The sequence below is a fragment of the Alligator mississippiensis genome, chromosome 3, assembly GCF_030867095.1.
Source record: "Alligator mississippiensis isolate rAllMis1 chromosome 3, rAllMis1, whole genome shotgun sequence".
Lineage (NCBI taxonomy): Eukaryota > Metazoa > Chordata > Crocodylia > Alligatoridae > Alligator > Alligator mississippiensis.
In genome coordinates, this window is record NC_081826.1 from 3,145,891 (window position 1) to 3,170,124 (window position 24,234).

The following is a 24,234-nucleotide window of genomic DNA, read 5'->3' on the forward strand; positions in this document are numbered from 1 at the left end:
TTCACATCAGCAGGACAAAACAGCATGCCATATCTAGCTCTGCCCAGCCTCAGACAGACCAGTAAAGTGACTTGACCAGATACCCCCAAAGCTGTCCTGGATTAGGGACAGCAGCAGCCCAAGGGAGTGGCAGTTTTGGAGGACTTGTCAGCCCAGGGCATCTGCTCAGGGCAGCAAACAGCAGCAACAGCAGTGTCTCCCCCACCCTTGCAGTCTTATCTCCGTTCCTGCATCTGGGTTTCTAGTTTGCCACAGAACTGCAAGCAGTCATCAGGGTTATCTGGGATACCCCACCCCAAGCAGACACTGCTCCAGCCTCTTCTTGCAAAGCTCCAGCGAAGGAGGTGCCGCAGCGCCCCTGAGCAGGAAAGGGCCTCTCATCCACCCCTTCGAAGACCAGCTCATTCCTTCCTCCCACAAAGGGCTGCTTGACACAATAAGCAACTCGCCCACATCCTTCCTCTGAAACGGGATTTTTTACCCAACCCTTATCTTGCCCCTCCAGCTGCCCACCTATTCCTTTCCCAAATATTCTGTGCCTCGTTGCATCCCCTTGCCTTTGTGCATCTTAGCCCTTATGCTGCCCTGTCTGGGCAGAGGCTTTCCTGTCTATTTGCTTGGGACTAAGCATGCTTTTGCCCTCGAAAACAAAAATGAAGGAAAGGTCAGCACCCCACAGCTCCCACGGGTTGTGGCATTTGCCAGGCAGGGTTATGCAAACCCAGGCCCACATGATCCAGCATGACTAACACAACAGTGCTCACTTCCATCATTTGAGCTCTCTATAGTTAACACCAAGCTCTGCTGAGACCATCTGCTCCTTCCCTATCGCTGCCCCCTTCCTTTCTTCCCCTACCCCTCGCTGCCACCTCCTGATCTCACTTTCCCCGTCCTTTTATTGCCCCGAAACTTGAACGCTTCTGCGCTAAGCTCACCCCCCTTGGCACTGCGGGGAGGAAGCCCCGCTCCCTGTCGAGGCCTCTCCTCGTGACTGCAATGCAAAGAGCACATCTTAATAGCCCAGCGGGCTCCTATTGCCATCGGGACTGCTTGGCAGGATCGTGCCGCACATGGACACTGTTCACTGCAATGCATCTACTTCTTTGAGCTGTGCCCACGAGGCAGAAGAGACTCCGGCAGCGCAGTATGACATGGCTGTAGCCTGTTGATCATTTTGGGGATGGGGATTAATAGCTACAAAACACGCCTGCGGAGACTGCTGCATTCACAGCCCCTTCTCACGGGGCCGAGGACAGGAGGGACAGGGCTGCAGGGTCCTGTACCTCCCTCCTGTCCACTTTTCGACTTGTGGGTCAGTGCTGCTCGCTCAGCAAGTCCCATTTAATTTTCCCTTGGCCTTGTTATTTCCTTGTTTTCTTCCCAGTTCCCAGAAGGGAGAAGCTGCTTTGAGGCTTGGAGGATTTTTAACCATTTTTCTTCACCCATACTTGGTCTCTGTTCTTGCATTTCGGTGCCCATCAATCTTTTTTGTCATTGCTACTGCAGGTTTTATAGAGCAGTGTTTCCTCTACCTCAAGCTTAAAACAAAATCCCTCCCTCCTAGGGATCAAAGGGAGGAAGAAAAACACCGTTTCTTTTCTCCTCTCCCACGTCTTCCTCCTTGACCCTGGCTAGGCTGCGTGTTTTGGTGGATCCTCCACTCCTGGCTAGGTTTTCTTTTGCAATTTGGAGTGGAGGTTAAGTTTCATTTCTGGCTCTCTGACATGCTGCGGACGATGTTTCATTTTCCGGGTTTGATCTCAGCAGAGCACTCGACCCTGACGGCGTGTGTGGAGCGAGGGAGGGGAAGGGATGAAACCAGAGGGCTCTGGGCCTGAGACAGACCCACGGAAAGGAGGGTTTGGAGGTTGTAATGATGGCAGGGAAGGTCACGGTTGAGAGAGACCAGCAGCAGATCGCTGGAGGAACAGGAGCAAAGATACGGAGACTGGTCTCAGTGGGGGCAGATGACAGGACAAGGGGCAATGGGCTCCAGCTGCAGCTGCAGCAAGAAAAGTTGAGGTTGGATATTAGGAAAAACCCTTCTCGCTAGGGTTAGGGACAGAAGATACACATAAACAGGTTTAAATCATCAGAAACTGTTTTAAGCCTGTAACAGAACAGAAATTCAGTGCACATAAACCACTTTCAAAATGACCCAAACTGGTTTAAAATAAACCTGGTTGAATGTAGTAGAAGACTTAAGGCAGACAAGGTTCCTTGGGTGAATTTGATATCTTTTATTAGACCAACCCAAATGGTTGGAGAAGAGTTATTAAGCAAGCTTTCGGGTTCAAAAACCCTTGGTCAGGCTAAGGAAGCTGCAGCAGCTGGTGTGTGCTAAGACTTAACTGATTTATGCAATGTCTGTCCCAGCTCCCTTCCTGGTTTAAGGAAGGTATTGTGCACGTGCGACACGCTCGTGGAAGGTAAGATCCTGAATGACAGCCAGCACGGCTTCATCGCGGGCAGGTCTTGTCTTACCAATCTCATCTCCTTCTACGACCAGGTGTCTCCCTACCTGGACACAGGAGACGAGGTAGACGTTATCTACCTAGACTTCCAAAAGGCTTTTGATCTAGTATCCCATGATATCCTTGTGGGAAAACTGGAAGATTGTGAATTCAGCTCCTTGACAGTTCAGTGGGTGGGAAAGTGGCTGCATGGCAGGACCCAGGGAGCTCTCATGAACGGATCCATGTCATCCTGGCGTGAAGTGGGCTGTGGCGTCCCTCAGGGGTCTCTGCTTGGACCGGTGCTTTTCAACATCTTTATCAGTGACTGGGATGGGGGACTGAAAAGCTCGCCGGCCAAGTTCACGGATGACACCAAGTTATGGGGGAGCGTGGCCATGCCAGAAGATGGGTTGCCAATACAGGCGGACCTGAAGAGGCTGGAGAGTTGGGCAGACGGGAACCAGATGAAGTTCACCACTTCCAAGTGCAAGGTGCTCCATCTGGGGGGCAAATAACCCTCAACATACATACAGGCTGGGCAGTGACAGCTTGACTTGTGCCATGGCCGAAAGGGACCTCGGAGTAATCATAGAAGTCTGGTCGGAAGGGACCTTGTAGATCTTCAGGTCCAACCCCCTGCCTGGGCAGGAAGAAAACTGGGCTCAAGTGACCCCAGCCAGGTAGGCATCGAGTCGCGTCTTAAAGACCCCCAGGGTAGGAGCCAGCACCGCTTCCCTTGGAAGTTGGCTCCAGATCCTAGCCGCCCTGACTGTGAAGTAGTTCCTATGGATGTCTAATTTAAACCTGCTCTCCAACAACTTGTGGCTGTTATTCCTTGTTATCCTGGGGGGTGCTGGGGGAAACAAGGTCTCCCCCAAACCCTTTTGGTTCCCCCTAGTGAGTTTATAGATGGTCACCAGGTCCCCCCTCAGCCTTCTCTTGTCAATGATGACTCCAAGATCCCTTTCTGCCTCCGTGCTCTCAAGAAGGGAGTTTCCCATCTTACAAGTGTGCTGCTGGTTACTACTGCCCACGTGCAGCACCCTGCACTTGTCTGTATTGAAACTCATCTTGTTTTTGTTAGCCCACCCCTGCAACCTATCCAGGTCTTGCTGCAGTCTTTCCCTCCCTACTAGTGTGCCCACCTCACCCCACATTTTGGTATCGTCAGCAAATTTGAACAGGTTGCTTTTCACCCCGTCGTCCAAATCGCTGATAAATTGAACAGTGCGGGCCCAAGGACCGAGCCCTGGGGTACTCTGCTGCCCACTTCCCCCCAGATCGAATATGACCCGTCCACCACCACCCTCTGAGTACGACCCTTCAGCCAATTTGCAATGCATCTGACCCTGTAGGCATCGATGCCACAGTCGCCTAGTTTTTAACGAGGATGGGGTGGTCGACAGCGTCAAAGGCCTTGCTGAAGTCCAGAAAGACTACATCCACGGCAACACCTGCATCCAGTGCTTTTGTGACCTGATCATAAAAGGCAATCAGGTTGGTCTGGCAGGACCTGCCCCTAATGAAACCGTGCTGGTTGCCCTTGAGCATCGTCCCCGACGCCAGCCCATCACAGATGTGCTCCTTGATGATCTTCTCAAAGAGTTTCCCCAGGATTGAGGTAAGACTGATGTCCTATAGTTGCCCGGGTCCTCCCTCCTCCCTTTTTTAAAGATGGGGACCACACTGGCTATCTTCCAGTCATCTGGCACCTGGCCCGAGCACCATGAACACTTGTAAAGCCGTGCCGAGGGCCTTGCAATAACCCCTGCTAGCTCCCTCAACACCCTGGGGTGGAGAGCATCTGGATCTGCTGATTTGGACACATCTAGCCCTTCCAGAAGCACTCTACCCCTGTCCTCCTCACCCTTAGTTAATGATTGACCATTGCATGAACATGAGCCAGCAGCGCGATGCAGTGGTCAGCAGGGCAAACAACACCCTGGCATGCATCTACCAATGCATCGCGTGTAAAACTGAGGCGGTGATACTCCCACTGTCCTCCACACTGGTGAGACGGCAGCTGCAGTACTGCATCCAGTTCTGGGCACTGTATTTCGACAAGGATGTGGGAAAACTTGTGAGGGTCCAGAGAAGAGCCACCCGGATGATCAGGGACTTGCAAGACAAGCCCTACAAGGAGAGGCAGAGGGACCTGGGCCTCTTCAGCTTACAGAAGAGCAGGCTGAGCGGGGACTGGGTAGTGGCTTACCGCTATATCAGAGGAGTGCATTAGGAGCTCGGTGAACAGCTGTTCGCTAGGACACCCCCAGGGAAGACCAGGAGCAATGGGTACAAACTCCTGGAAGACCGCTTGAGGCTTAATACCAGGAAAAACTCCTTCACAGTCAGGGTGTCCCATCTGTGGGATCAACTCCCTGCAGCGGTGGTGCAGTCACCTACCCCGGAGGTTTTCAAGAGGAGACCGGACGGTCACCTCGCTGGGGTCACCTAACCCCAGTTGTCTTCCTGCCTAGAGCGGCAGGGCTGGACCCGATGATCTGCAAGGTCCCTTCCAGCCCCTGACATCTATGAATCTATGAGTTAAATCACAGTCCCCCAGCATCCCAGCATGCTTTGCAGGCTTGGGCTGGGTTGTGCTGTCAGCTCTAGAAAGCAGGGCTGGCCCTGACCCTCTGGTCCCTGGCTGAGATGGGGGTGGGAATCCCAGCGCCAGACTGCAGCTGGGTCTGCCTCCCAGGGGTGGAGCAGCCCCTGCCAGGCTTTCCCCCAATCGCCCCTGGAGCGGAGGAAGGGGGTGGCCCGGCCCTGGGGCCAGCCAGGCAAAATGAGACAGTGGGGGAGAAGGGGCTTTAAGCCCCCTCCTCCTGCCTGGGGCTCCAGCTGGTGCCTGCCAAGCAGAGGGGGTGGGGATGCGGCCAGATGCCAGGGGTTTAAACCTCCCAATCTCCAATCATACTCAGCATGGTGGACTCTCCATCCTTGGCAGTTTTTAAAACCTGGCTGGACAAAGCCTTGGTTGGGATGATGGAGTTGGGGCTGGTCCTGCTTGGAGCAGGGGGTTGGACTAGATGTGACCTCCTGAGGTCCCTTCCCACCCTCATTGTCTGTGAGTCTATGAGTTGCTCTTCCTCCAGGCCCCTACAAGTCACTGGCATGAGGCTCAGCCTTTCCTTTAGACCCCGAGCTGGACAATGCTGTGCCTGGAAGGGTGACCTGTCATCCCGTATCCCTGCAGGTAACTCAGAAAGTGAAGCAAGATTAACCCCTTGGAGATTGTGAACAGCTTTGCCCCCGGAGAAACAGTGGCTGGGACATTGGGATCCCAACCTCCATTCATCTCCGGGCCAAGAGCCATTGGTGTGGTAACAGCAGAGAGCAAACCACCAAATTGTGCAATGGGAGAAGCCGCAGATCAGTTCCTGCTATCTTCTCCTCACTGGCTGGGATGTCTCAATGTGTGCTGCCCCTCTCAACCGCAGGTCATTGTGCAGTTGGGATCTCTCTTCTTGCTAGTTTCCTTCTGACCATGATCTTGCATTTCCATTGACCCAGCCAATGAAGGCATGCAGGAAACAAGGGGAGGCTTGCAGTGTCACCTGAGACCTACCAGAGTCCTGGGTCGGTCAGAGCTGTAAATACCACTGCATGGAGATTAATCAATGCTTCTCCAATGAGACGAGGGACCCTGAGAATATCAGATTGTCATAGAATCACAGACAAGGAGGGTTGAAGGGACCTCAGGAGGTCACATCTAGTCCAACCCCTTACTCAAAGCAAGACCAGCCCCAACTACATCGTCCCAGCCATGGCTTTGTCAAGCTGGGTCTTAAAAACCTCCAAGGATGGAAAGTCCACCACCTCTCTGGGTCACCTGTTCCAGGGCTTTACTACCCTCCTTGTGAGAGGGATTTTCCTAATATCCAACCTCAACTTCCCTTGCTGCAGCTTGAGCCCATTGCTCCTTGTCCTGCATCTGCCCCCACTGAGAACAGCCCAGCTCCATCCTCTTTGCAGCCCCCCTGCAGGGAGGCAAAGGCTGCTATTCAATCCCCCTCGGTCTTCTCTTCTGCAGACTCAATCAGCCCAGGTCCCTCAGCCTCTCCTCACCAGTCCTGTCCCCCAGCCCCACAACCATTTCCTTTCCCCTCCACTGGACTCTCTCCAATGTGTCCACATCCTTTCTGTAGTGGGGCCCACAGCTGGACACCGGACTCCAGATGTGGCCTCCCCAGTGCTGAATAGAGGGGAAGAATCACTGCCCTTGATCCTCCGGCAACGCTCCTCCCAATGCAGCCCAGGATGCCGGTCACCTTCTTGGCACAAGGGCACACTGCTGGCTCCTGTCCAGCTTCTTGTCTCCTGTCCCCCCAGGGCCTTTTCTGCAGAGCTGCTGCCCAGCCCGTCACCCCCAGCCTGCACCGGTGCAGGGGATTGTTCCCTCCTGAGTGCAGGACTTTGCACTTGTCCCTGTTGAACCTCCTGAGATTTCTTTTGGCCCAACCCTCCAGTTTGTTGACTTCTCTTTGAATCCTAGCCCTACCCTCCACCATGTCTTCTGCAGCATATTTCCTATCCATTCACCTTCAGCTAACAAGTCTTGTCTGAACCTGTTTACATCCATGACTCTCTTGTAGTTATTTTTCAACCAGCTGGATGACAGGGACTGTCTACATGTCTGTACAGGACTGGCTGTATATTTGTACAGCTCCTAGCACAATGGCCTGTTGATGCCTCTCTTCGAGTACAACAGTCCCGTGGGTCCTGGAAGGCAAATATACAAACCTCAATTTTCATTGCCTCAATTTAATCTAAATTGGTTTCAGTCTATGACTCTCTTCCTTGGCGTCACACGAGGTTTCTGAATTGTAGGACAGTCCTCACTAATGCCCATGGGCCTTGTGGTTCCTTTCCCTGCTATTAGTGAGCTGGGGTTGTTTTCTAGTGGCAGTAAGGCAGGGTGGGAAATCTCACATTAGGATGGAGAACATCAACTCTCTGCCTTGCCCTTGGTGTGACTGCGAAGCCTGGGTTGGATCCCATGTTGCCCCACCCTCTGGAGATGTTCTGCTTAATTGTTGTTCTGCTTAATTATTGTTCTACTTAATTATTCACTTAGATGTTCTGCTTAATTGTTCACCTCTGTTGCTTCTGTTTGCTCTGAGTTTCGCCACTGTACCTCTTGGGAAAACAGAGACTTCCAGGCCTGAGTCACACAGGCCTGGAAATTAGCTATATTTACCTGTGCAAGAAGAGCAAGTGCTGGAAGAAGTTACATCACCCCCAAATTACAGGCCTGCTTTCCATGTAAGCAAATGGCTCCATGGAGATACATAACTCAAACCTCCAGTGGGAGGCAAAAATCTGGAAATCCCAGGTACCCAGCAGCCATGGAGGGCAGCATAGTAGGAAGCCATTTGCAATGAAGTGTGGCGTATGGAAAAGCACGTGCAATTTCAGTTTTCGTGTGCAACTGGATCTGGTGAAGTGAGAATTGAGCCAGCTCCGTTAACACACCAGACCAGGGCTACATCTCAAGAAAGAAGATCGTGGACTCAGAAGGGGTGTTTGAGCAGACAAGGGAAGTTGTTAGAGGTAATAGAAGAAAGCTGGATTGCCTGATGTTCCTAAACTAATAATAGCTGATGCCAGGCAGCGGCCAGGGACGGGCTAGATGAAATGACGCAGGAAGACCCTGCTTATGATGGCTTGGGAAAGGGTGAGAGGATCATTTGGATCCATTGATGATTGCCCTGTGTTGAAAAGAGCGGCTGTGAGAATGGTGCACGTGAGAATCAGCAGGTACTTCGGTGCTTCTACCTGCCCCTTGCTGATATTTTCCCATCAAAAATTAATTGAGTCCAAGTCTGGCATGTTTTTGCTATTTTTTATATGATATTTCCATTCTTTTATGTTAACAAAAGGCAACTCTCTCCTCCTCATGATCCAAAGAGTCATTTCCTTATTTCTTTCAGCTTTCTCTGCTTAGTTTATCTATATCTATATCTAGTGGGGCGGTGGGGACCAAGGTGTGCTCCACAACGCTGTGTGGAGTGGGGGTGAGGGGTGTGTGTGGCAGGTGGGTATGTATGTATGTGTGGCTGGGTGTGTGTGTGTGGCTGGGTGTGTGTGTAATTTGTGGCTGGGTGGGTGGGTGTGGTATCCAGTTGTGTATGTGTGTGGGGTGTGTGGAACTTGGCTCTGTGTGTGTGTGGTGTGTGGTTGGGTGGGTGTGTGGCTGGGTGTGTCTGGCTGGGTGCGTGTGGTGTGTGGCTAGGTGAGTGGATGTGTTTGGCTGTGTGTATGTGTGTGTGTGTGGTGTGTGGTTGGGTGGGTGTGTGGCTGGGTGTGTGTGGCTGGGTGTGTGTGGTGTGTGGCTAGGTGGGTGGATGTGTTTGGCTGGGTGTGTGTGTGTGTGTGGTGTGGTGTGTGGCACTTGGCTCTGTGTGTGTGTGGTTGGGTGGGTGTGTGGCTGTGTGTGTGTGGTGTGTCTAAGGTGTGGGGGGTGCACGGGGCTGGACACAGAGTTGGGGGGAGGGAGGTTGTGCGTGGCTAGACTCGGAGCGGTGGCAGCGTGGGGCGATGGGTAGTGGCGCTCTGTCCCCACAGCCCGCCCATCATTCTTGATGGGCACTTTCCCAGTGTGTGTGTGTGTGTGTGTGTGTGTGTGTGTGTGTGTACACACACACACACACACATAGAGAGAAAGATACACACACAAAAGCAGATAATTCCAAAATGAAAACCTTTGAGTTTTGAAGTTCGAATTCTTAAAAAGGTGGTTTTTTTGGATTAAAAAAGGCTAAACGCCCCCCAGGCTGTCATAAAAACTGTGGGAAAATACCTTGTGGCTGCCTATAAGTTCATCACGGGGGCACAGAAGGGAATTGGTGAGGATTTATTCACCAAGGCGCCCCCGGGGGTTACAAGAAATAATGGCCACAAGCTAGCAGAGAGCAGATTTAGATTGGACATTAGGAAGAACTTCTTCCCAGTTCGAGTGGCCAAGGTCTGGAACGGGCTCCCAAGGGAGGTGGTGCTCTCCCCTACCCTGGGGGTCTTCAAGAGGAGGTTAGATGAGTATCTAGCTGGGGTCATCTAGACCCAGCACTCTTTCCTGCCTATGCAGGGGGTCAGACTCGATGATCTATTGAGGTCCCTTCCGACCCTAACATCTATGAATCTATGAATCTATGAACCACGGAATAGAGAAGTGGGGCTGGCGGGGAGCTCCAGAGGTCACATCTAGCCCAACCCCTGCCTGAGGCAGGAGCAGGCCAATCCAAAGCAAATAAACACATTCACATGGAACAAAATTTCTTAAAGAAAGAAAAGATCTTTGCTTACTGGAAAAGAGCTGCAGGGCCCTTGGGAGGTCACATCTCACCTAACCTCCTGCTCAAGGCAGAAGCATCCCATCTAACCCAGACAAGTGTTTGTATAACCCGCACTTCCACTGAGCCCCAATCTAACCCTCACCTGCTTCATGGACGTGCCTACGCGTGGAAATGCAGCAACACTGTTACTGCACCGTGGTTTAGTACTTCCTTTTGGAGATATTAAAACATGGCACAGTAACTGCCTGTGCTGTGCCATATTGGCGGTGCATACCTACATTTGCCCGCTATATCGCCATAGAGGCATGCTGTAACTGTGGAGAGCATCCCTATGGTATAGCTGGAGATTGTGTGTTTGTTATGTCCCCGTAGCACGCTGTACGGTGATGTAGTGCATCGCTACATCACCGTAGGGCACCGTGTACCCCCGCCCTATGAAGCTGAAGTTGGTTCCTTATTCCCAGCTCCTAGTTCCTTTTTCAAAGCTAATCTTTACACAATGCAAGGTTGTCAGCAATAAATGAGGCATGCTAAAGAGTTCAAATTTCATCAAAAAATGTATATTGACTAATAATAATATCAAATAATATTGTGCATCAAGTATATAACCCAGAATAAAGAGCTGAGATCAAGCTGGGATTCTGTTATTTTACATTTTTATTCATCAATATACATTTTCGATGCAATTCAAACCCTTTAGCTTGTCTCATTCACGGCTGACTACTTTTCATTGTGCAAATGATTCATTTGCAAAGGGAACCAGGAATAAGGAACGGGGAGTAAGGGTCCAACTTCAGCCTCATCTCTCTTCCTTGCTTTAAATGGCAGGAAAACACATCTAGCATGGCCATTCCCTGCTAGCAGATCCCGGTGCTTGTGCATCAGAGATCGACACAACTTTCACTGCTCGAGAGGGTCTGGAGAAATGTCATGCAGCAAAGTTCCTTGCACTGTCGTTGCAGAAGCAGCTGGTACCGGCCACGCCAGCAAACAAACTCTTTTTCCAGGATGCTGCTGGCTCTGATTCATTCTGGCAGGGTTTGGTGTTTTCTTGCATAACAGCTAAAGGAAAAACACTCCAAAGTTGGACGAGATCTCTATATGGTGTTACAAGGCAACCACTTACACCTCTCCCCAGCAGTGAACCTCGTGCTGTGCCCAGTGACGCCCAAATCCTGAAATTACTGTAATCAGGTCATGTGCAGCAGAGGTATATAAAATCTGCCTTGGACACAGCTGCTTTCTTGTAGGCTGCAAAGACATAACAACAATGAAGGCTTCCCTTCTTGCCCTGCTGGCTGCAGTCCTGTGTGTGGATCTAGGTAAGCCTATATGATTTCTATGCATCAGCTTCCAAGGAGGTAGGGGTGAATCAGAGACCCAGCGTAGAAATAGCAAGGAAGCAGGAAGGGCTTGAAGGGATGTGTGGTAGAGAAGCTGTCATCTGCTGCGGAAACTAAATTGAGTGTTAGAGATATTTGCCAACGGTGGGACTCGCATCCCTGCTGCCACCTCGATCTACAGTCCGTCGCTCTGTAGCATGCAGCAAAGTCTTAAGACCCGCTTATGACGGAAATTGGGTGCAGAGATTTTTGCAAAGCTTTCAGAGTTACAACATTACCCCAGACCAAACAGAAGGTCCCTGTTGGATCCAGGGGGCAGGGGGAATATAGCTGTGGGCTGGGAGCCTGCAGGCTCCCCTAGCAATGGCCAGGGCTCTCTGCTGTTTTCAGAATGGGAGGGGAGAAAGGCAGCAGAGGGAGCTCCTTTTGGGGGCTTCCCAGCTGGTGCTGAAAGGTGGGGTGGATGAATTGAAGCCCCCTTACCTTGGAGGGCTCCAATATACCCCCCAACCCTGCAGGGGGGATTGAAAAACCTCCAGATCGAACTCCCTCCACTCCCTTTCCCCCCTCCCATTGTGAAAACAGCAACAGGCCGGGAGCTTCGCAGACACAAGTTACACAAGACTACATTTTGAAACGTCTTTATCTGATACCTCATGCAAGGAGGGCTCAGATTTTCACCCGATCAGCCAGTTTTGAAGCTGTCTGCAGCCGTGCGCTCGTGTTTGCTCGCAGATCTAAACTGCTTTCTGTGGCCAGATCGGGTGAAAATTGTCTGCAAGACCGATTCAGCCAGTCCGTTTCCTTTCCTTATGCTCAGAGCCATGAACCCCGCAGGGTGCAACGACTTTCACACTTGGAGGTTGGGAAATGCACACGAGCAAATGAAGTATAATGGAGTAAGAGAATGAATCAAGAGGGGTTTATGGAAAGTGGAGCTAATTGGATGTCTTGTCTAATGGAGACTACAGGTTTGCTTAATAATAGGAATAGTGCTCTCAGACCTCTACTAAGGCATTTGGCTTCATCTCACATGACACCTGTTTAATAAACCGGTTTAATTTAGTGAGGATTAAACCCCCATCATGTGTACAAGCGCCCCCGCTTGTAAAATCATGACACAGGCTATATAGAGACCTGAAATTGGGTAACAGGTTGGGACATGTAAGTGCTGAGAGGGGTTTATCCTGGTTGTAGAGGGATTCTGCCAGGATGGAGTCAGGTCTCTTTTCTGTTTAACCTTTTTATTAGTGACTTGGGAGAAAATACACATCGGTGCTGATAAAGTTTGCAGATGGTATAAAAGCTGGGAGAGGACAAGGCATTTCCATGGAGCAATCTGGGTCTCCTGGTAACCTGGGTCTACTCAAACCTCCGAGTGAAAGGCTGCAGGGACTACTCACTCTAGCTCATCAGAGAGAGGCTTAAGAGGTGGCTTGATTTTGGTGACCAAATACCTGTACAGGGAAACCAGAATTGGTATGATAGGGCTCCTCCAGTTAGGCAGCTTAAAGCTAGATCCCCTGGCTAGAAACCGAAGGGAGGCAAGTTCATATGAGCCGCTGCCTGGGGCAGATTTGTCACCCCTGGCAAATTTTAAGGCAAGATGGAGTGTTTCTAAGCCTGAAAGATCCCCTCTGGGTCAAATCATCATGACATTGGGGATTTCCCTTGACCTGTCCTACGCAGAAGGAATCACAGCAGTGTCTCCTGACTTCCAGATCTACGAAGAGCAGATCCATGTTACGAATGATATGTAGACAGAGCAGAGGAAGGGCAGAGAAAGAGGAGGCAAATTCAGGAGACCTGCTTAAATGTTCCTCAATGAGCTCTACTGCCCGTAGCACCGCACCCTCCTCCTCTGCTAGCCACGGGTGAGAAAGGGAGGCTGCAGCAGCCTTTTGGGAGGGGCCTGATCCTGCCAGCGCCTGCTGGAGTACACCTGCTGGACCACCCAGACCTTGCCTAAGTGCCTTTTGGGATGCTTAGGCAAGAGCTGGGTGCCTCGCTGCTTAAGAGGCCAATTCTGTGCATGCCTTGAAGTTGGCATCTCAGCATCTGGGGAGCTCCCAAGTGCAACGAGGAGGTGCCTAGTGACTGCAGCTGTTCCAGGGCTGGGCACCAGCTTGCACGCAGGTATTTCTCCCTATTCGGGCTGTTTTCACTTTCACCTTGCTAGAAGCAGCCAGCTTTCCTCGCCTGCTATTTTGCACTGCATGTGACAGACCAGCAGCCTGGCTTCGTGTCAGGAGGTGACCCACCTCCCGAAATGACTTGCAATTGTTTTTTGATTTTTTTTTTTTAATTGGCTCAGTGTCTGCCCAAACATGAATGCTGCTTTGATATAGCTTAAGGCTGGGATTCAATCCAGCTTTGTTTAGATTGTGGCAAACCCCTGCATGAGCTCACATTTTTGGGCAAAAGAATGGCTTATTTATTTCCATGTAGATCAAACTGCATAGGAATAGGCTTAGGGGAACCTGAAATAAACTGCTTGATATTCCAATCCCTGCACAGCCTTTTGCAGCTGATTTTAGCTGGGAGGTTTAAAAACCAATTAAGAGTGGGCTAGCTTGCTCGTGTCCGTGAGCTGCTACGTCTCATGTGAATAGCTTCCTTTGAACTACTTCACTAAGAAGCTGGCATCAATTGTGTTGGCTGCACAGATGATTGCCCATTTCTCCGAGTCACACAGTTGTGCAGCCTTGGAGGTTTTTAAGACAAAGCTTTGATTTCTCAGCGTCATACAGTTGTGGAGTCTCCATCCTTCGAGGTTTTGAAGACCCAGGTAGACAAAGCCTTGGCTGGGATACTGTAGTTGGGGCTGGTCCTGCTTGGAGCAGGGGGTTGGACTGGATGTGACCTCCTGAGGTCTCTTCCAACCTCATTTTCTAAGATCCTATGCATCACTACTGTCCTTGCTCTGCTCAAACACATTAGAAATGCTCCCTGCCCACCAAAACCAATCCACTGATCCTCCCACCAGATGTTGGGAGAAAACTAGCTGCCACTAAGAATTACCCAGGTATCTTGCAATCACTGGAGCTTCTGGTATGAGGAGCGGTGCTGATCCCTTGGGGTCCTCCAAGAAGGCAGCCAAAGAGGTCCCCTCCCATCTGAATGCACCTGCAGAGAAACAGGTGGCTCGTTAGGCACCTGCCAGGATGCATCTCAACAGACTCATGACCATGCTGCAAGTGAAATATTTTGTATCCTTTTGATGATTCCCCTCAATTGGTTAATATTTCTGCTGCCTTCCTTCTTTAAGAAGGGTTCCTTTGGGTCCATTTCTTCCTGGAAGAGTCTAAATGGTATTGCCCCCGCCTTTTGCAGGTTACTCCTTACACTGCTATGTCTGCAGCGAAGAGCCCTCCAACTTGAATTGTCTGGCCTCAAAGAAGTGCGCATCGCATGAAAAATACTGTATGACCACCTTTGTCTCTGGAGGACTCAGTGAGTATGAGCAATATATCCACCAGGTTTTGTTCTCTGTGGGCGCGTCTACACATGCACTTCAATGCGCATTCGCCTATTTTAATGCGCATTAAAGTGTCACAAAAAATGCTCTTTAGCTAATGAGCATTAAAATAGGCTAATGTGCCTATGGAGGTACTAGACTTAATGTGCATTACCTAAAGCACAGTAACTGAATGTGTAGACATACCCTGTGTTGCCTAAGCTATGGGTATGATTTATGTGGGAAGCAGGAGGTCTCCCCAACATGTCCCTTGCTTGGGCATGAGAAAGCAGGTCAAGAAAGAATGGGTTAGCTTTGGAGGCAAAAACTGTGATTATGCATTAATGCCGTCCCTATCAGGGTCTCTCTTTGCCATCCGTACCATGGTTTTCTTAGGCAGAGTTTTGGGGGGGTCTGGGAAGGATGTGAAATGATGATTCTCCCTCTTGCTTTTCTCTGCCAATGAAGGGAATGAAAAAGATTTCCGCATCTCCAAGAAATGTTCTGAAGATTGCTCTAAATCAAATGTGAACCTTGGCCTCTCAGCCATTTCAACCAACTGCTGCGATACTTGGCTGTGCAACGTCAGCGGAGCTAGCAGCGTGAAAACCAGCTTTGCGGTGATGGCATTTGGGGTCTTGGCCAGCTTCCTCTGTGTCCTTCGAGTTGGGCTGTGATGGAGTGTGGCAAGAAAAAGGATTTGGCTTCCTCTAGAACTTGCATGGGCTTTTCCCGGGGGACGCCAAGACGCTGTCAGGTGCAAAACTTTCCATCGAGATCAATAGGGCCCCAGTTCTTCCAAGCACCATTGCAGATCCCAGGCTGTTTCTCACTCACTCTATGTACTGCGGTCTTTTCTGCTAGAGACATGATTTGTGAGATGTGGGTCACCGTGTTGCCCTTCCTTTGTGGGGAGGATAAGTACCTGAAAGAGTAGCTTGTGCTGTGGTGTGGGATCGGGGGACTGGGGAAGTAGCTAAGAGAGGTCTCTACATCTTTCATTGCATGCTAGTGTTGGGGACCTGGGATGTTGAGCCCTTTCTAATGCCCCACCTCACTCCTGAGCAACAATCTCCTCTCGATCTCTTCCTACAACATGCCCACCGACATCTCAAGAGCCACCTTCCCTGCACCTCTTGTGCCTGAAGCATGCCTCTAACCTTGGCTTGGTGGACATCAGTCACCAACTCTCCAGTTGGCACACCGGCACCTACCTCCCACCCCATGTTTGTGCCCGAAAGCTTGCATGTGACTTCTGCCATGTGACTTTTGGGTGATTTCTCTCTGGAGAAGCTCTTCCTAATAAAATTTGTCTGAGTGGGGCTGTCTTATTTTTGTGTTGTGCAGAAGTCAGACACATCAGCTTTGGGCTTTGCTGGAGAAAGCAGCCCGGCCAGGTTGGGAACATCAAAGACGGTGGTTTGGGTCTGTGCCTTTTGCCCTGTAGTAAGGTGCTCATACATCCCTCACCTAAAACACAGGCCAGGGGCTTTACTGAAGCAGGCTCTGCTTTCAGGAACAGATTTTTTTTGCATTTGAGACACATCAACCAGCTCCAATGTCAAGGAGGTGGGAAGCAGGAGGTCTCCCCAACCTGTTCACTCAAGGACTGAACACACTGATATGAATCCTTCATCGGTCCTTTTACCCTGTTTCAAGTTGTCTTCCTCCCTAAATGATATGATCCCCCATAACTCTCAGGTTTGCTTCCACTCTTTGTTGGCCATCACCTTTTCCACCCTGTCCACACAAATGCATTTGCCTTGACCATACGCACTAGCTGGTGGGGCAGGGTGTGAGTGATTGAACTGCGCTGTGCGGTAGTTGGACTTGTCTGTTTTATCCTATACATTTCATCGGGGGCAACAGGAGCAGAGATCTGCTTGCTTTATTTGTGCAGGTACCAGCAGTTTCCCTTGGGATACCCTATCACACCCCAGGGGGGGATGGCAGGTTTGCACTGATGGGTCACTGGTTACCTATAGCCCTCACCATGCCCAGCACCTCAGATAGTCACAAGGTTTATGAGAGGTGTGTGAATGTGTTGACTTTGCACGTGCAAATTTTAAGTTATTTTTCTGTTGAATGTGCTAATGCTAATGACGGTATAGTTTTATTTTATGTTTACAATATAGTCCGAGCCTGCCGGCCTGGGAGCGCTCTTTCCCATACTTAGAATCACCAAATCCTAGAAAAGGAGGCTTGATGGGATCTCCAGAGGTCACATCTAGTGCAACCCCCTGCTCCAAGCAGGACCAGCCACAACTACATCATCCCAGACAAGGCTTTGTCCACCCAGGTCTTAAACGCCTCCAAAGATGGAGACTGCACCACCTGTATCATTCAGTTTAAGATTCAACCAAAAATAAATAAAAATTCATAGATTCATAGATGTTAGGGTCGGAAGGGACCTCAATAGATCATCGAGTCCGACCCCCTGCATAAGCAGGAAAGAGTGCTGAGTCTAGATGAGCCCAGCTAGATACTCATCTAACCTCCTCTTGAAGACCCCCAGGGGAGGGGAGAGCACCACCTCCCTTGGGAGCCCGTTCCAGACCTTGGCCACTCGAACTGTGAAGAAGTTCTTCCTAATGTCCAATCTAAATCTGCTCTCTGCTAGCTTGTGGCCATTGTTTCTTGTAGCCCCCGGGGGCGCCTTGGTGAATAAATCCTCACCAATTCCCTTCTGTGCCCCCGTGATGAACTTATAGGCAGCCACAAGGTCGCCTCTCAACCTTCTCTTGCGGAGGCTGAAGAGGTCCAGGTGCCCCAGTCTCTCCTCGTAGGGCTTGGTCTGCAGGCCCTTGACCATACGAGTGGCCCTTCTCTGGACCCTCTCCAGGTTATCCGCATCCCTCTTGAAGCGCGGCGCCCAGAATTGCACGCAGTACTCCAACTGCGGTCTGACCAGCGCCCGATAGAGGGGAAGTATCACCTCCCTGGACCTATTCGTCATGCATCTGCTGATGCACGATAAAGTGCCGTTGGCTTTTCTGATGGCTTCGTCACACTGCCGGCTCATGTTCATCTTGGAGTCCACTTAGACTCCCAGATCCCTTTCCACCTCTGTGCCACCCAGCAGGTCATTCCCTAGGCTGTAGGTGTGCTGGACATTTTTCCTCCCTGGGTGCAGCACTTTGCATTTCTCCTTGTTGAACTGCATCCTGTTGTTTTCTGCCCACTTGTCCAAACTATCCAGGTCTGCTTGCAGCTGTTCCCTGCCCTCCGGCGTGTCCACTTCTCCCCATAGCTTTGTGTCATCTGCAAACTTGGACAGAGTACACTTCACTCCCTCGTCCAAGTCGCTGATGAAGACATTAAAGAGTATCGGTCCAAGGACCGAGCCCTGCGGGACCCCACTGCCCACACCCTTCCAGGTCGAGACCGACCCATCCACCACAACTCTCTGGGTGCGGCCCTCCAGCCAATTCGCCACCCACCGGACTGTGCAGTCATCCACATCACAGCCTCTTAACTTGTTCACCAGTATGGGGTGGGATACCGTATCGAAGGCCTTCCTGAAGTCTAAGTATACGACATCCACCCCTCCTCCTGTGTCCAGGCCTTTCGTAACCTGGTCATAGAAAGAGACTAGGTTAGTCAGGCACAATCTGCCTGCTACGAACCCGTGCTGGTTTCTATAATTAGAATTATAGACTCAGAATCACAGAAAACGAGGTTGGGAGGGACCTCAGGAGGTCACATCCAGTCCAGCTCCCTGCTCCAAGCAGGACCAGCCCCAGCTACATCATCCCAACCAAGGTTTTGTCTAGCCATGTCTTAAAAACCTCCAAGGATGGGGACTTCACCATGTCATTGGCAACCTGTGGCTGGAGTCATTTATGTGTGAATAACTTGGATGGACTTAATAGTTCGACTCTTCTTTTGGTGCAAGTCCTCCCCTCTCCAAGTTCGAGTCATAGGGAAGTAGGGCTGGGAGGGACCTCCAGAGGACGTGTAGTCCAACCCCAGGTCTGAGGCAGGATCATCCCTATCCAAACCATCCCATTTACCAATAATCTAGACTTTACATAAGACGACCCTCAACCCTGACACCACATAGACCTAATACCCTGACCTGCCACAGGTAAAGCGAGGGGGACCAATATCCTGCCTCTATAAAATGCAGTCAATATACATGCAAGAGGTCCCAAGAGGACACCAACAGCAAGTAAGATCCCATCTGAATCTCCACTCTGGAAAGACAAAACTAAACAAGCCATGCAGGGATGCTCTGATAGCCATGGAAAGCCCTGCCAGAGCGCTGTGCTGGACCACGAGCATCAATGAGATAGCCCTACCGAAAGAGGGAGAAGCTTGAGGACCTCAAGAAGCTGACCAGAAATGATTGAATGTGGTTTAGTTTGGCCTAAAACTAGAGGTCTTGAGAACCTAACTTGTTCTGAGCCCATGCAGAAAGTACTCATTTGATGACTATTTCCTCCCCTTGTGACCAGGGGCTGGGAGATAATCCAGGGAGACAAGCTGAGATGGCTCAAGCCAGAACAGATGACGGCAACTGTCCGCCTCATGCCCAGCACCACTTTGATGGCACCGAGATCCCATCCTGACACACCCTTTTGCCTCTCATCATTTAATTGGTACCTCTGCTTGCTCCAAGTTTCACTGCCGTGCCCATTGGGGAACACCAAATTACCAGTTTGCATCACAGGCTATAGAAGCACCTCCATTTGCGCATCCAAGAAGAGCAGGTGCTGGAAAAAGTGACACACACACCTAATGACATGCATATTTTTATGTGAGTTATTGGCTCTAGGAGGGGAGAGAAACTGGAAACCTGGATATCAGCAGGAAACCAAAAGTTGGAAAGAAAGGGAGATGGAGAAGAGACTAGGGGGATGGCCAGCAGCAGGTCCAGCTATAATTTGCAAAGCAATATGGCATGATAAACTGCTCAAGCCATTTTGAGCTACTATGGGGACCATGGCTCCCATGATGACCATGGAAATGGTTGTGGGGCTGGGGGACAGGATTGGTGAGGAGAGGCTGAGGGAACTGGGCTGATTGAGTCTGGAGAAGAGAAGATGGAGGGGGATTGAATAGCAGCCTTCACCTCCCTGCAGGGGGGCTGCAAAGAGGATGGAGCTGGGCTGTTCTCAGTGGGGGCAGATGGCAGGACAAGGAGCAATGGGCTCAAGCTGCAGCAAGGGAAGTTTAAGTTAGATATGAAAAAGAACTGTCTTGTGAGGAGGGCAGTAAAACACTGCAATGGGCTCCCCAGAGTGGTGTTGGCATCTCCATCCTTGGAGGTTTTGAAGACCCGGGTAGACAAAGCCTTGGCTGGGATGATGTACTTGGGGCTGGTCCTGCTTGGAGCAGGGGTTGGACTAGATGTGACCCCCTGAGGTCCCTTCAACCCTCGTTGTCTATGATTGTATGCTTCCATCTGTAAGGATAGAGAGGAGCAAGGGAAGGGGAGCAGGAATCAGCTGCAAAAAAAAGCTGGAAGCCTGGAGCAAGCCTCACTTTGCAAAGGTGTCAGGGTGGGGTGGGACAGGAGATGTGCACCAAATGTAGAGCACCTTACAGAAGTGCTTGAATAACCTACTATTTATTTTTACAGACACTTACAGCTGCTGAAGACCTTTTTTTTCAAATGCCAAAATGCAAACAGATCACCAGATATTTCAGTGGGTGGACCTATGGTCTGGCTGCTCCTCATTTCCCACATTTTCATATGTAACCTCAATTTTCTTTTTCAAACTATTCAATCTGTTGATCATTCTGGACATCTTGAAGAGATTCATTTTCTAAGTTCATGTGGCTTACTAAATAGAAACACCTGGGTTTGTAAAACTGTCTGTTGATAAAGACTCTGAGAAAATACAGATGTGAGGTCATGGGGAAATCCAGTCGGACAAGAAATGCTTTCCAATCGGTCAAAGTTTCGATAGCTTTTTTTTTTTTTTTTTTTGGCTCTGTGTTTTAAGGCTAATTAAACACAAATTTCTCCACTCCTCTGTATCCTTCTCTTCCTGGCTGGATTTATGCTGTCAGGAGAAACTTTTGAAGAAAATTCACCCCCAGCGCCCCTAAGGTACTTTCCAAAATAATGCAAAAAAAAAAAAAAAAGGGAAAATATGTCTCAATGATGCTAAATATTTTAACATGAAAAGCTTTCTGGATACAGGACAGAAGCTAAACTCAACACAAGGCAGAAAGGATCACAAACTCATAAAGAAGTAGGGCTGGAAGGAAGTCATCGCGTCCAGCCCCCTTGCAGAGGCAGGAGAAGACACTTTCCAGGGAGGAAGGCCATTTTTGTCGACGATGGGATTTCTCGTACCATCTTCAGAAGCAGTAAAGTCCTGGCTTATGCTGGAGATGGGGGCTGGATGGACCAGTGTTTGCTCCTGGGAGATGTCTCTAGAGGAAGACTAGCAGGAGGACAAACAAGGAGACTTCCTCTGGGACTGCCAGCAGAGGTTACTCCCACACCCAGGTGGATACTCATCCATCCAGCATGTGTCACTTCAAGTGACACCCCAAATTATTCCATGACAACCCAAAGCAAACACAGCTCAGGTATAAAAGCAGCCTGCAAGGCAGCCGTGCAGGTGGTGAAGACAAAGCAGCGATGAAGCTTCTCCTGGTGGCTTTGGTGGCCGCAGCCCTGTGGGCAAAGCCAGGTAAGACACCGATGAGGATGAGACCGAGCAGGGGAGGGAAGGGCAGGGATGCAGGGAGGTTTGGCAGCCTTTACAGTGCTGTTTGCACGGACGGACGCTGCAATTTGCGGGCTGCTGGATTGTGGATAGTGGCGGTCTGTGGTCTCTGGCTTGTGCTGGAGTTCAACGTGTTTTTCAAAGTGTGTTTCTCTGGCTTGTGAAAATGAGTTCAACGTCAGGTGCGAATTGTAGTAGGTCTTCTCAACAGCTGCAAGCCCTTCTTTGGAGAGGATGTGGGGACCACAGGTTGGTTGGCTCCAGGGAGCAATAACCAGATTCCTCTTTTCATTGAGAGAAACCTCTTTCATGGGAGTCTCTCCAGTTTGGCTTCTTGCTTGCTAATTTAGCTCACTGAAATGTTGTAAGGTACCATTAAGCAATGCAACATGTTACTAACTTATGCCAAGATATAATGTGTAGGTACTTAGCTGTTAACGAGCCTCCTCCAACGAAGGAGAATGAGTAGCTTTGTGGAACCAGGTTGGGAGTGGAGAGCCTTTATTAAAACCTTTCCTGCAGATCCAGTTTCATCTCATCAGGGATTGGCAGCTGAGATCCATGCGGTTGAGAAAGGAGATCAGGCTGAAGTCCTGGCTAGCACGTGGGATGAGCAATGAATCGCATTCATGAGTCAAGAGCTGATCTGGATGATTTCAGCTGACCTTTTATTCACAGCCAAACTAATCAATTTTCCCCTCTATGTTTTCTGATGGAAAATGTTGGCTTTGCTCTATTTTTCCGCCCCTCCTCCTTTGTCTCTTTCCTGCCCTTCCTTTCTTGCAAGAGCTCACGTTTAGCATATCTAGTTTGCAGATGTTCCTGGAAAGGTCTAAGCTGTGTGTTTGTGCTCTTTGAACAGCTGACTCCTTGACTTGCTATGTATGCGATAAGGAGAAGTCCAACTGGAGTTGTCTCAACATGAAGACGTGTGCCAAGGAGGACAAGTACTGTGTCACAACGCACTCCACCGTGGGGCTCGGTAAGTCTCAGTCACGTCTCGGGAAGGTTGCGTTGAGCTCCGATCACTGCCGTACACTTGCCCAGCAGCTGGAAGGTAGCTTATTTGGTGCTGTGAGATGACCCAGGTCCCCAGAAGCCCTTCAAAGCCATTCTCAATCATGGTCTACATGACCACGAACTAGCCCCGCTGCAAGGATAGCTACACAACATCCCTCCAGCTCCTAATCCCTGCTCCAGCATGCAATAGGCCCCATCTGCAACCTGGGAAGGTCCCTGGAGGGGCTGGTGTCCCTTTTGGCTTTGGTTCAGTCTCTGCCAAGGATGCTCCCAACCTACCAATGTGGAACAGCTGGGGCTGCTGCAGGATTGCGGCATCCCGTGGCCTGACTGTAATGCTCTTATGATGGCTTCCTTGGACCTTAGTGGACAGATCAGGGCACGACGGGTTAGAAGCTGAGTACAACAGCTGCTGAGAAAGGGTCTGTCCCTTGGTAATTGCTTGATAACCTGTGTCATACCACTGTCTCCACAGCAAAAAAAGGGAGGGTCAGAAGTCCTGTGGGGGGTCCTAGGCACTGACTGTCCACTCTGGTTTTCTCTCCTAATTAAGGCAAGGACAAAGAGCCCCACATTAGCAAGTATTGCTCTCCCTTGTGTCCCGAAACAAACCTGAACATCGGCATCGCCTCCTTTTCTGCCTCCTGCTGCGACAGCTTCTTGTGCAACCTCAGTGGAGCCAGCAGCGTGAAAACCAGCTACACCGTGATGGCCGCGGGCATCCTGGCCAGTCTCCTCTATGTCCTCAGAGCTGGGCTGTGAAGGTCCAGAATAAAGGGGATCCTGTGTAAAGGGATCTCCATCCCATCTCCTCCGTGCAAAGGTTTCCAGGGGGTGAATCCCCAGCCTCTGCCTGTAAGCTTATCCTCATGGCTACCTTGGCCCTCAGGCCAAAATGAATGTATTCACCCCTATTCACCTCCACATGGTTGCCCCCTTCCCCTTCACTCACCTGCCTTGTTTTCTCCGAGTGTCATGTGCTGAACAGAAGCTGGACACAATAAAGATTTATTATTTTTCTTTTGTGTAAACCTCGAATAGATCTGCCCCAGCCTTTGCCAGGTTGGGAAGCATGGGACGGGGGGTCCGAGTTGGAGGACAGGGGGTCCGAGCTGGAGGTTATAATAAAACTGAGGTTTTATTAATGTCATGTGGATGAAACGGCAGAGGGACCTGACTTCCTGGCCTGGTTCCTCTTGTGCTTTTCCTTCTCCAGCCTTTCCTGCCCCCTCCTGCTTCTTCACCCTTGAAATACCTATCCCCAAGCTGTCTGCCTCCCTCTTCTCCTCATAGCAAGGCTAGGAAGCCACCGTCTCCTCGTTTAGTGAGCATCAAAAGGAAAGACAACTTGGTACCTCAGTGCCTGAGTCTCTTGGTACCTGTCTGAGTTGTTCTCGCCTCTCCCTGCCCATCCAGGATGGAGAATCCCAGCTGGGTGAATGGCAGAGTTCAAGGCCTCAAGGAGAGCCCCAGGCAGCTGTTGGCACATCTGTATTTTTGATAGAGTAACTAAAACCATTGCAGGTCCAACTCGGAGGATGCCCAGGCCTCACAGTCTGAGCCGGCCTGGAGCAGAGCACTGTGATAAGCAAAAACGTTACCCCAGGCAGGACGCAGAACAACAGGGACACATTAATAGTAATTGCTCTGAGGGTCTGCAACATCTACAGTAGACAAATAAAACCAAGACATTTGAGATGACTGCAAGCCAAGAGCAGTGTCTGCTGGAAAGCACGGCTAGCAGCTCAGGCTGTGTGATGGGGCACACCTGCTCTCAAGCCTGGTTGCTTAAACGTTGCCTCTGAGTTACATAACCGAACCTATTGAGAAAGCAGAAATGATCCTTCCAGAGTCATGCATTAGCACAGCTTACTTGTGCGTACTCTACAGAATGACAACACTGCTCTTTACTCCGTGTGACTTTGGGTTTGTGGGCCCAGCTCCTGCATCGAGTCTGCCTTTGCTTTGCAGGGC

At 50.4% G+C, this 24,234-nt stretch overlaps 2 protein-coding genes across 2 annotated transcripts; both read left to right on the top strand.

Annotated features, from left to right (window-relative positions):
* Window positions 1-10,878: 10,878 nt before the first annotated feature.
* LOC102572475 (lymphocyte antigen 6E) lies at window positions 10,879-15,874 on the top strand. Its single transcript, XM_006264932.4, has 3 exons — window positions 10,879-11,076; window positions 14,431-14,550; window positions 15,023-15,874. Exons 1-3 carry the CDS (start codon window positions 11,025-11,027, stop codon window positions 15,229-15,231), a joined length of 381 nt encoding a protein of 126 aa, XP_006264994.2. The 5' UTR covers window positions 10,879-11,024; the 3' UTR covers window positions 15,232-15,874.
* A 4,978-nt stretch (window positions 15,875-20,852) lies between these two features.
* Window positions 20,853-23,279, top strand: LOC102572016 (lymphocyte antigen 6E). Its single transcript, XM_059723694.1, has 3 exons — window positions 20,853-21,204; window positions 22,103-22,222; window positions 22,814-23,279. Exons 1-3 carry the CDS (start codon window positions 21,153-21,155, stop codon window positions 23,020-23,022), a joined length of 381 nt encoding a protein of 126 aa, XP_059579677.1. The 5' UTR covers window positions 20,853-21,152; the 3' UTR covers window positions 23,023-23,279.
* The last annotated feature ends 955 nt before the right edge of the window (window positions 23,280-24,234 follow it).